Here is a 12,835-nt window from a genome sequence, read left to right on the forward strand (position 1 = left end):
GAAGAAGATAAATTCAATTAAATTTTAAATATAAAAATATGTCTATTAGAGCCAAGCAGCATGGTGAGTTAATTAACCACATCATTATCCAAAATTAATTCTATATATTTCATTGAAAAATAAATAAACCAAATGATGGGAAGAAATAAATGATAAAAAAATATATAGATCAGAGAGAGAGAGAGAGAGAGAGATCAGTTAAACCATTCATTGATGATTACTGTCAAAGTACATAATTTGCCTCACAGTCACAGTACCATTGGAAATGATATCATAGCACAGGTCTTGTGTTTTACATTTTCTTTGCATAATCTGATGGAGACGGATTGCTCAAACTGTTATACATATAGATAATAGATGTAAGATGGCATAATTGATTGTAAATATTGCTCTAGCATTGCAAGAAATTAACTAGATCAGGAGAAGAGAGCTTATTTGGTGGCCACCACCAAGTCTAAGGTATCATCTTCTGCAGATTTCTTCAACCTTTCTGCGGCTTTCTGGACCTACATGCATATAGGCATTGTAAAATGATTGAAAAAAAACAAAGGCAATTCAAATAAAAAAAGGACTTACACGTACGTACAGATTCCTTCATGAAAACAAACAAAATTAATGAATTTAATTACCTCAATATTCCAATCTGTCCTGGCAGTTAGTATAATTAGAGTTATTGTTTGCAGAAGAACTCCAATGACCAGCCCCCACCAGATTCCCTGACAAAGGCCACCATGCAATTTGCATCCCATCCCATTATTCTTTACTTATAGTAATGACACACAAATATACAACTAATACTTGGAGAGAGAGAGAGAGAGAGAGATTCGACTTACTGCTACTCCTAGACTAGTTTTGAATCCAAGAACACATCCAATTGGAAGACCGATGAGATAGTAAGTGGCTAGGTTAACATAAGCCACCACAGCTTGCCATCCACTTCCAATTGCCACGCCTAAAATTCCAAAGAAGAAAAGAAAGGAAAAAATGCTTATATATAATGGAAGGACATGACCCATGGTCTTTATTTTCTTTTTCATCTAAATATGTTAGAATATAATTTAAACAATTAAATTTATTTCTCTCTATCAACTTAAACTTTTGGAACAATTGATTAACATGATATGAAAGAGATAAGTATGTAAATCTAGAAAGTTAAAGGGATGAGAAGAAACAAATTTAGTTATTAAGGGTATATAAACAAAGTCTCTGTTTTGTTATATATGTTTGTCTTTTTGTACCATACGTGTTTGTGACATTACCTGAGAGTATAGGTTGAATGCCATTTAAGAAAACAGAAATGGCGAGCAATGGGGTCAGGTTGGACACAGCCTCTATGACCTCAGCGTCAGATGTAAAGAGTCTGCTCAATGCAACCCGAAATACCAGAACAATTATGCTGAAAACTGTACTAATGAGTATGGTGGTCGCATTCACCACCAGTACTGAAAATTTTGCAACCTTGGCATGTCCAGCCCCAAGCTCATTACTGACTCTGACACTGCAACCCACCGAAAATCCGTGATCATCGATTGTGATTTTAAATCCAGCAGTAGCAAATATTTTACAACTTTTTCAAGATTCCTTTTCTAAAAGAATACCACTGTCGTAAAAAATTAACATTGTCTTTATCATTATTCTTTTAAATCTTTGTATCAAAGAGAACACAGATAACTCAAGAAGAAGAATTTGGAAATCTTAACATTAACAGACCTGGTTGCTGCGCTTAGTCCCAACATGAACTCAATGTCCCAGTTCAAGTAATTCATACTGAAATCATGTACAGTTTACACATTAGAATATGCATGACAAGCAAGTTAACAATTTAGCGTTTGCAAAAAAACGAAGAATACATGAAAAAAAAAAAGTGTAAGAAGTCATAGGGTTGAGCGTTGACGTACGTACCAAACAGAAATAGAGTCTAGTGAGATTGTAGGGTTGGGGAGGAGCCCTGATATAAGTACCAATCCTTGGCTGTACCATATCTCCAAGCTACATCAATATTATGATGAAGCTCAGTAAATTGTTAAACACGACGGGAAGAAGATAAAAATATTAGAGAGGAGCAAGAGAGGCAAATTTTCTACCACAACATGACAGCAGAAGCGACAGTGATCTTTAAATAAGGCCAAATCCCTTTGAAGGCTTGGATAGAGAAACCTGTCCAAGTTTCCTTGCAAGAGGGGCTTAGAAGAATATAAAGACTAGTGACAAAGACAAGAATCCACCAAGAGAAGCTTTGTGTTAGAGCAGCCCCCAAAAGTCCGTAGTCCAAAACGTATACTACCAACCACGAGAGGAGAATGTGCAATAGGAATACCCCACAAGACATGAATGCCAGAGGATTTACAATGTTCTGTGCTTGGAGAAACCTCTGCATCGGGCAGTATATTGCAAATGCATAGAGTTGGGGTATCAAACCGTGCGCAAAAATCTGGCCTTGCTCAGCTATGCTCTCCGATTGTCCTATGGCTATCAGGATGGGGCCAGAGTACCAGTAGAGAAAGGTGAGGAGAACTGCTGCTCCCAGGTGCAAAATTATGGCTTTTTGGCAGATGATACCCATTGCCGGGTACTTCTTTGCTCCATATGCTTGTCCACACACGGTCTGTACAGCACTGGCCATGCCCAACTGCGTTTTTGAGAAGGAAATATCAAGTTCAGATCAAAACATGCTGCAACAATTTATGAATATCGACGTACAGTAGGTGTGCAAAAACCAGAATAACTAATTTAAATCGAAGTAAAAAAAAATTAAAGGAAATCACACCATAATCCCATAAGCTAGACCCTGCATGCCAACACTAGCTATGGAGGCCCCAGCAAGTTCCAAGGTTCCCAAATGGCCAGAGAAAATCAGGGTCACAAAGCTTAGCATGTAATTGCATAGCTCAACTACAATGGATGCCCAAGACAGAAGCCAGAGGATCCTTGACTCCCACGCCACTAACCGAAGCCACAATCGGAATTCCAAAGGACGGTGTTCCAAGGACTCTTCGATGGCATCGGAGGACAAGTCGGAAATCCGATTGTGGGTGTAGAGTCCATGTAGCAGCGGCTGGCACTCTGCGGAGCCCATGATATGGTTCGAAGCCCTAGAAAAATAAGAGTTGAGGATACTTCCGAATGAACGGGAAACAAGTGCATACAACGTGAATATGAAGGCCTCCAAAGATCAGCTACCATTTTTGTTTTAGGGTTTTGACCCAGTAAAAGAGTTCAGCTACCACTCCAGAACCTGGTGCTCACCAACCAGCTCTCTCTCTCCTCCTCTGTATCTGCAAATGTAGGTTTGAATCGTTTGATGCAGAGAGAAAAATAGGGGAGAATGTCGCTGAAGCTGACTGAGGAGGATTTTAGATTTATTTTATTTTATTTTTTATTTTTAAAGGGAGTGTAACAAATCATTTTTTTTTTTAAAAAAATTATAATAGTATGAGATTGTAAAATGAAATTCTTAATTCTTAATTTAATATCGATATAATTGTAATAATTAATAATGCAAAGAAGGAAGCGATTTGGTATTGGTAAAGTTGGTGATGGCTTCATCAACCTATAATTAAGGTCCTAATTTGGATAAACAAATAGCTCATCCTTATTGTCTTGCTTCTGGAATTGAAAAATTATTTACATCAGCTGATGTAGCCGCAGCATATTGTGTTGAAGAAGAAAAAAAAACATCCCGTTAAATGTGTGAAGAGTGCGACTGATGCGTATCATTGCTATATGAAATTTCTTGTCATAAGGATGAGCAACTTCAGTATTTCTGATTATTTGTCTCAATTTCTTCAATTTATATTTTAAAATTAAAATATAATATGGTCACTGTCTCGTCAATAAAAAAAATATTTATAGAAATAAAAAAACATATTCATAGCTACATATTCTACATGTTTGTTATAGAGTAATTTATAGCATTATTATAGAATCTTTTTACTTTATTTTCCTGGAATCTTTTGGGCCTTTCAATATAACCTTTGAAAGGCTAGCCTAGACTTGGATTTTATGTTAAAAAGAAAATGATAGCGTTTTATTACTCATTTATTATTTTATTATTTTACTTTCTTGTATTTTTTATTTTATTTAATAATTAAAAAAGTGATTATTAATAAAATTATATATATTTTTTAATTTTTTTTAATAATTAAGGATGTGAAAAAAATATTTAAAATAATATAATAAAAAAATAAATATATTATAAAAATTTATAGTAAATGGATAGTAATCCTATTACTACCCATGTTAAAAAGAAAGGAGTAAAACAACATTCATAAATCCATGCATTAAAAAATATATTATTAGGATATGCTTAGGTAATGAGATGATAATTTTTAGTTTTAGATAAAAGTTTAAAATATTATTTTGTAATATTATTATTATTTTAAGATTTAAAAATGTTGAATTAAAATTTAAAAATATTAACTTATTTATTATATTTTATATAAAAATTTTAAAACAATTATAATAAATAAATAAAATATGATAAAAATTTTATGTCTCATTTGACTTGCAAAACATATCCTTAATTTCAGCCAGGTCAAGCTAGGCTGTCGTCTAGTAATAATTGTTGAACGGGCGCCTAGCACAATCTTCTATTTTTATTTTTTTCTTCTTTTGTTTTAATATTTTTTAACATATTGAAATATTTTTAAAAAATAAAAATATATATTAATATATTAAAAATTACTCTTTAATTATTAAATAAATTAAAATGAAAGTGATAGGACAAAGAAGAAAACTATCATTTTCATTCCATTTCAGCCAGAGAAACTTGTGTCAGGAAGTTGACAAGCAAGCTCCCTTATCTAGAAGTGGAAAAAAGTGAAAAGCATTGGATGCATTGAGTACCTCAGAAAGAACAACATTTCGATAAGAATACTTGGGAACAGCAACCAGCACCCGGTGCGTTAGCGTCGGGTTGCGCATATTGTTAATTTTAGATTTGAAATTTAAAAAATTATATATATTTATAATTATAAATTATATAATTATCACGTAATTATTTTAAAAAAATAAATAAAATATAAGACTCATTTTTAAAAAAAATTAATTTTATAATAATGAATTTTATTTTTTTTTCAAAATAATTATACAATATTTACATATTTCATAAATATATATAAAATTACCCTTAAAAAAATATCTTTACTGAAAATCAATTTAGTATCCTTCCTTTTTTTTTTTTCTACTCCAATTCAGAGTCCCTTCGGAAGAAAGAGTAAGCTATGGTTTGGATTCAATAATTACTCAATCTTATCTTATTTTATTTTATTTTATTATTATAATTTTTTAAATTTCTACATAAAATATAATAAATAATTTAATTTCTTTTAAATATTAAAATAATAATAATATTAAAAAATAATATTTTATTTAACTTTTATATAAAATTATTTCATCTCATCTTACTATCTAAACCCTATTTAAGAGATATTGTTTTAGTGCAATCGACACAATTATCTATCTTTTTATGGTAAAGTTGAACTTGGATAATAAATAGATTAAGGGTGCGTTTGGTTATCAAATTCACCTTAACTCATCTCAACTCATCATTACAATTTTTTCAAATCTTAACACAAAATATAATAAACAATTCAACTTTTTTAAATTATAAAATAATAATAATATTAAAAAATAATATTCTGACAATATTTTATCATCACAACTCAACTCAACTCAACTCACTTCAACATCTAAACATATCCTTAGATTTTGTTTCGGCATTAACCTGTGCCACTATTTGATAATTTACATTAAGTTCTCGATAAATTTTTCTAAAATTTAGTTAAAATGTATACATTTTAAAAGATTTTTTTAAATTTACTCATCTTTCAAAAACTTCCTACATCTCATTTCTTATTATTTTTCTATTATTTCTTTATTAATTTTTTATTTTATCTCACTTCTATTTACAAACTTAACTACTTACTATTTTATATTTTTTCTTATATTTTGAATTATTACTCTCTAGCAAATATTTTAAACAAAAATCTAAATTATTTTTTTCGATAATATTTTTACAATTATTTCTTTTATACTTTCGTAATTATTTAAATTATTTTTAAAATTATTATTTAAAACTATAATAAATATGAGCATGAGAGAATGTGTAGATGATTAGAAAAAAAAATTTGTTTTATTTGTTAGAATAAAATATTTATAAAAAATAATTTAGGGATGATTAGTAACTTTTCATATTTAGGGAATTACTATTCACATCCCAAAACCTTATCAAAAAAATTAAATTTTTTTCCTAAAATTTTGAAAACTAAGGGCTGGTTTTGTGATAAAACCAACTTTATCATATCTTCTCACATCATATAATTATTAAAAAAAATTTAAATTTTTATATAAAATATAATAAATAATTTAATTTTTTTAAATCTCAAAATAAAAATAATATTATAATAATATTTTATTTAATTTTTAATAAAACATCTCACTTCATTATATTTAAACTGCAAAATCAAACAGAACTTTCAAATCTCAAAATAATAATAATAATATTAAAAAATAATATTTTAATAATATTCTATCAACTTAATTCAACTCAAATTAACTCAGTTAAACACCTAAATACAGCTTAAATATCTGGATTGATGCTATTATTGATGACAGGGCCTGTTTTATTTTAAAGTCATTTTAATTTTTCTTATTTAAAAATTTAAAAAGAAAAAGAAAGAAACGTGATTATGCAAAGTGAGAAGAAGGAATATGAGAAAGGGACGTGACGTTAATGGTGCGCCGTGGGGCTACTGAACCCGGGCCGTTCTCTAGCAACACTCTTTGGACAACAACGTTGTACCGTTCTTGAGATCGCAGAAGAGTGGGGACCGAATCAATGAAAGAACTCCAAAAAAAAAGAGACAAAACTGCAATTTCCTGGAAAATCTTAGAATAATCGATATATCATTTATTAAGTATGGGAAAAAGTGAAAGAAGAATTTAAATATATATATATTTTTTAAATTAGACAAAATTTCTAGCTCCACCACTATTTCGAGCACTACTCGTTCACAGGTGCATTAATTTTACTAAGGCCCTGTTTGTAACTTAATCCGAACTAAGATAACTTAGTTGAATTTAATTGTAAGTTGAGTCTAATATCTAAATACCAAATTCTTAAATTATTAAATTCATATCAACTCAAAACATCTTTATACGTGAGACTTATAATCTTTTTCAACTCAACAACTCTTTATATGCATGACTCACAATCTTTTTCAACTTTCTATAAATATATTTAAACTCATCTGAATATCCAAACACATCTCTCATCTTAGGTGGACCCACAAAACTCAATCCACTATCTCAAATCACTTCTATTCATAAATAACTCAACTTAATCCAAACATATCTTAAGAGTAATGCTATACACCACACTGTCATTTTTTTAAGTAAGATGTGGTACATCCATCACCATTATATAATAAATAAGCATTCTATAAATGAGTATCTAATAATGATAAATGTGTCATATCTTATTTAGTAGATGATAGTGTGGTATATAAAATTTTTCCTTTTTAATAGTCGCCTTCTTTGATCAAATGCTTTGGGCATATTAGTATTTTCCTTTACAAGGAGGAAAATTTTTCCATTAAACTGTTCAATGAAATTAACCAAGAAAGGAGAATGTTTCCTTTACTATCATTTGTATCGATCCATTTTTTTAGTATTTGTGTTTGTTTATTTTTTATATTTTATTTTTAAAAAATATACAAAAAATGCTTTAAAAGAACAAAAAAAAGAAAGATGTAACACTGTATACAAAGTGTCAATGACTGTAGCACCGTCAATTTCTAAATAGAAAATTCTATACTACTATTATACCACTTTCATTCTATTAAGTAAGACGTGTCACATTTATCACTATTAAATGATCATTTATTACATGCTTCTTTATCATCTAATTGTGATGAATAAGCCACGTATTACTTAATATAATTAAAATAAGATGAGAGTGTGGTGTATAACATTACTCTTGATCATCATCAACATTATCTAGACTTTTGCTAGCTAGCTACCACTCTTATCTGATCTTTTTGAATTAACATGATAATGCATATATGCTCACCATTTTATTATTTTGTTTGCAGTAGTGGCAATGGACATGATTATATGATGGCTCGCTCCTCGGCAACCAATTAAGTTCATGATCATAATACCCAATCCCCCAAATACATTCGCTTGAAGCATGCATGCCAATAATTAAAATGTTAGCTACATTCTGTCACAATAAAATGGAGAAGCTAGAGCCGGCCTCCTCTCAAGGTGGGTTGTTCTTGCTCTCTTGGGGTTAGAAACCTCATCATTGAAGGGACTGATCTCAACATCATCACTGCTATATATTCAAAACTCACAATATATATCTAACATCATGAGGTGCATGACATGCATAATACATACATAATTATAAAATGTTGAATTAAACGAGATGGAACTAACATGGTCATGAACTATAATGAATGTTATGTTTGCATAACTCATGACATACAAGGTACATAAAAAGGGGCTATCAAGAATTGGCGTTAATAATAATTTATCTAATTAACATGTGATGATCCTAATTTATGATCAAACTACTTATCTTGTATCATTAATTCCAAAATATCGTCTTGCAGACCGTTACCTATACGAAATACTATATGTCACTAATTTCCTGAAAATGTATTATAATATTTTACTTAATTAAATAAATATTGTGCAAAGAGCTTTAATAATTATTCTATTATATACCAAATTAATAAATACTAAAATGATTTAAATAGTAATAACATATCTTCACTTTCAAATTCTAACTTAATAGGAAATTATATTTTACCTAAACTTATCAATTAAAAAGTGAAGCTCATTTCATGAAATAGTCTGCATCATATTTATAGCATTAAAATATAAAATTAAAATTTTATGATTTACTATAATAATTTGATTGTAAAAATTATACTTAATAATATAATTAAAATTTCATAAATATTTCGTGCATCAGTGTAAGTAGTAGACCCCAAATACTACAAGCAGACTATAATATAAGCTTAAAGTGCATACTACTTGTATTATTTCCTAGAACAAAAACTTTATGTGCAATCACTTCTGCGTACTTCTTTGTGCACTTCACTAATATGATTGGTTGCGCCATATTTTTTAATATAAAATAATTGTTTTGGTCAATCACATCAATAAAATGTGTAAGGAATACGTCTGTATGTAGCAGAACTTTTTTTGAAATAGCAAAGAAACATGCATGGGCTCTATGGAAAGCTGAAACCAGATTAATTGTGATACATTGGCAACGTGGTGGTTTATGGCTTGGTCTAGGTGCGGCTAGGTAGCAGACTATGAAGAGAAGATGAGAGAGAGAGAGAGAGAGAGAGAGAATACATAGGTTATGGGCAGCCTGGGGTGGCGTTCTCTGAGATGTGGTGGCTGCCGGTTGCGGTTAGGGGTACGAGGACTCACTTCCACCGAGGTCTTTGCTTGCTCGTTTCGGTTAAGGAAAACAGAGGACGTGGGAGGAGCTTGCAGTGGAGAGAATTACCACATGTTGGTTGTGGGTTTTGGTGCAAGGCAGTGTTGGGTGGCAACGTATGCAGGGGGTGGCAATTGTTGTGGCAACCTGTAACAGATCTCTTAGATAAAGTAAAATAGAATAGATTGCTCTCTTCAAGGGGAGCTCCTCTAGGAAAATAGGTAAGAAAATGAGAAAAAATGAAGGAAAAATAAGGTCTTGAACATTCTAGAATAATACTACAGAATGATTCCCTCAACTTATAAACTGTGGATTGCCAACGAAAATAAAAGGCCGTGGGCCGAACTAAGGAAACAAAGATAAGGTCCTAAAGGCCAGTTCGAAATTAATACAACCCATTAACTAAATAAGGCCCAATGGGACATACTCCAAGCCCATACAAAGACTATCATCTAAGATAAGTGAGCCCCCATGATGAGCCCGTGAATCTCAGCCCATGCTTGGCATGTACTTGCTTCCTACTCTTAACTCCACTTCAGACTAAGTCAACGTAACTTCATGTCCCAAAGCTTCCTCTTTTGTACTTCCCCCAAGTCGTGCCCTGTTAAGCTAGGGTTTGTTACAAAATCCATCCATCTGGGAGGGGAATAGTAGTATAGGGCGTCGAAGGGGGTTATTTTGGTATATAAATGGGGGTGGAATTACACCACTACTCTGCCAATGGTATCTAAAGAGACCAATCTTGGGATCTATCCCCTGAAAAGCACCTCAGATAATTTTCGAGGGTCTTGTTTACTGCCTATGTTTGCCTTTCTGTCTGAGGGTGATACGTGGTATTGAGTGCCATTTGAACTCCTTGTAATTTAAAAATCTCATGCCAAAAGTTACTTTTGAAAGTCTTGCCTCGATTTGAGATGATGGAGTTAGAGAGGCCATGTAGTTTGAATATGTGTTGGAAAAACAGTTGCGCTATACCTTTGGAAGTATAGGGATGGTTAAGTGGAATCATGTGGCTGTATTTAGTGTATTTGTCTACTACTATCCAGAGACTATTAAAGCCATGGGAATTTGGGAGGCTCTCAACAAAGTCCATGGTGATTTGGGACCATGGTTGGGATGGTATTTCGAGAGGCTAGGGTAATCCTCCTGGAAGGGTATTTAGGATTTTAATTATTTGGCAGAGGTCACGACCTCCTCTGCCATGACTCCTCTTTCTTGAGCCCAAGCCAAAAGAAATCTTTTGGTACCCTTTGTATGGTTTTCTCATAATCTAGAATGCCCCCAATGGGCTGCTGTGAGTTAGCTCCAAAACCTTCCTTTTGAATTCCTCATTGTGGGGAATATATAGTCTATTTTTATACAACAATAAACCATCTCTCATAGTGTACTTAGCTCCCAGCTTATTGTCCAAACACTGTGAGATTAGAGATTGTACTTGAGGTCATTAGCACAGGCAGCCTTGAGGTCATCTACCCACTCCACGGTAGGAAGTGAAAGTAACATTAGGGTCACCCCTATTTCTTGCCCTTTTTTGGATAGTGCATTTGCAACCCTATTTTCTATTCCCTTTTTGTACTCCACAATAAAATCATACCCCATCAACTTGGAGATCCATCTTTGGTGTTCAATCCTTTGGTCAATTAGGTGCTTAAGACTTTGTTGGTTAGTTTTGACCACAAAGGTCCTTCCCAAGAGGTAGAGCCTCCACTTCATCACTGCTGCAATCAAAGCATAGAGTTTCTTTTCATATATCGATAGTAGTAGGGATCTTCCCTTTAAGGCCTTGTTGAAAAAGGCTAAGGGTTTTACTCATTGTGTCAGTATTGCTCCAATGGTTGTACCCAATGCATCACACTTAATACATGTATGATGCATGTATCCCACCCTATATATGTCATTAATGACTCCATTCGAGTATTATTTGATCCTCTCTAATCATCTCCCCTTTTTTTTTTTTGGGTATCCCTTCTCATTTTACTCATAAAAAACAATAATACTTCGGTTTTATCAAAACATCATGTAGATATATAATATATATATATGCAAGTATTAAATAAAATTAGGCATTTACAAAATGGTGCGGTGCTCCATTTAGGGCCATAGTAAGATAGTGAATAAATTACTGAGATCAAGCAATCCAAATCACTTGTATATTGATAGTATAAAGGATCTTCCTTAAACATTGTATCTTTTATTATCTATAATATGCTTACTTAAAAAAAAAAAAAAAAAGCAATCCAAATTATCACTGGTGAAGAACATACAATTGTATCGGCACTTAGGGCTCACTTGTCAATAGAAAGCGTGCGGGAAGGATTCTTGAGGAGTTGAAGCAAAGTAGTAAGCTGTAAGCCATCCATGTTATGTATGTAGTCGTTGGAGAGAGTTTCAATTCCGAAATTAGTATGATTAATATGATCATATGTTATTTTTCTTTAAAATAAAGATACTGCATATATGATAATAGAAAATTATTACATATATAAAAAGATTATATAAAACTAAACTCATAAATTGATATAGTTTAATGTGATCCGTTAGATCTATTTTATAATAAAAATAATTTTATAATTTGATTTACTATATCAAACTACATCAATATTATAATTTTATTTTTATATAATTTATTTGTATTTAAAATATTTTCTCCGTTTATATTGTTATTTATTTGGGAGGGAGCAGCGAGACATAAAAGTAATTTGGTGATGGGTACTACTGCAATGATTGCCTTTTGGTAGACCGAGCAGACAGACGGATTTGTTGTTCTGCTTGTCCATCCGACAAGAGCATAGGGCAGTGGGGCGACCATATCTACATTGAATTATACGCCGTGTTTGTATGGATAGCCCTGCATGCAGCTACGTAAATTCATTACGTTGAAAGTACCTCCATGTTCTCTTTGCTTAAACATTCAGCCATCTTCTTTGAATTATACGTCACCCTATATATTTGAAATATTATATATAGAAGCTACTGTTTATTAAAGTCAATTTTACACACATTAGGTGTCAAAATATACACCACATGTTTGAGAGGAAAAACGAGAGAGAGAGCATAGATGAGAGAGAGAATGAGAGAGAGAGAGAGAGCGACAACAGAGATGAGAGAGAGAGAGTGGAGATGAGAGAGAACGAGCGAGAGATGAGAGAGAGAGCGAGACGAGAGAGAGAGAGCAGAGATAAGAGAGAGAGAGAGCGAGAGCAGAGATGAGAGAGAGCGAGACGAGAGATGAGAAAGAGAGCGAGACAAGAGAGAGAGAGAGCAGAGATGAGAGAGAGAGCGAGACGAGAGATGAGAGAGAGAGCGAGACGAGAGAGAGAGAGCAGAGATGAGAGAGAGAGAGCGAGCCGAGAGAGAGCGAGACGAGAGAGA

General features: G+C 32.3%; 1 protein-coding gene across 2 annotated transcripts; it reads right to left on the reverse strand.

The window, feature by feature from the left end:
* Positions 1 to 278: 278 nt before the first annotated feature.
* Positions 279 to 3,276, reverse strand: LOC121250785 (protein DETOXIFICATION 41-like). Of its 2 annotated transcripts, XM_041150002.1 has the most exons (9): positions 3,181 to 3,276; positions 2,768 to 3,092; positions 2,085 to 2,629; positions 1,903 to 1,989; positions 1,711 to 1,767; positions 1,260 to 1,498; positions 834 to 952; positions 630 to 716; positions 279 to 506 (listed from the first exon to the last, which is right to left on the reverse strand). In XM_041150002.1, the coding sequence occupies exons 2-9, from the start codon at positions 3,074 to 3,076 to the stop codon at positions 432 to 434; spliced, it is 1,518 nt and encodes a 505-aa protein (XP_041005936.1). In that variant the 5' UTR covers positions 3,077 to 3,092; positions 3,181 to 3,276; the 3' UTR covers positions 279 to 431. The 2 variants fall into 2 exon arrangements, with proteins under 2 accessions (XP_041005936.1, XP_041005935.1); XM_041150001.1 differs by lacking the exon at positions 3,181 to 3,276 and having other exon boundaries at positions 2,768 to 3,174.
* Between the last annotated feature and the right edge of the window lie 9,559 nt (positions 3,277 to 12,835).

This window comes from Juglans microcarpa x Juglans regia, chromosome 2D, assembly GCF_004785595.1.
Source record: "Juglans microcarpa x Juglans regia isolate MS1-56 chromosome 2D, Jm3101_v1.0, whole genome shotgun sequence".
In the NCBI taxonomy this organism is placed as follows: domain Eukaryota; kingdom Viridiplantae; phylum Streptophyta; class Magnoliopsida; order Fagales; family Juglandaceae; genus Juglans; species Juglans microcarpa x Juglans regia.

Coding starts and splice junctions, on each gene's coding strand:
- LOC121250785 (XM_041150002.1), bottom strand. CDS start 3,076: ATGGGCTCCGCAGAGTGCCAGCCGCTGCTACATGGACTCTACACCCAC. Junction 717..833: donor AAACTAGTCTAGGAGTAGCA/GTAAGTCGAATC, acceptor GGCCTTTGTCAG/GGAATCTGGTGGGGGCTGGT. Junction 507..629: donor GGACAGATTGGAATATTGAG/GTAATTAAATTC, acceptor ATATGCATGTAG/GTCCAGAAAGCCGCAGAAAG.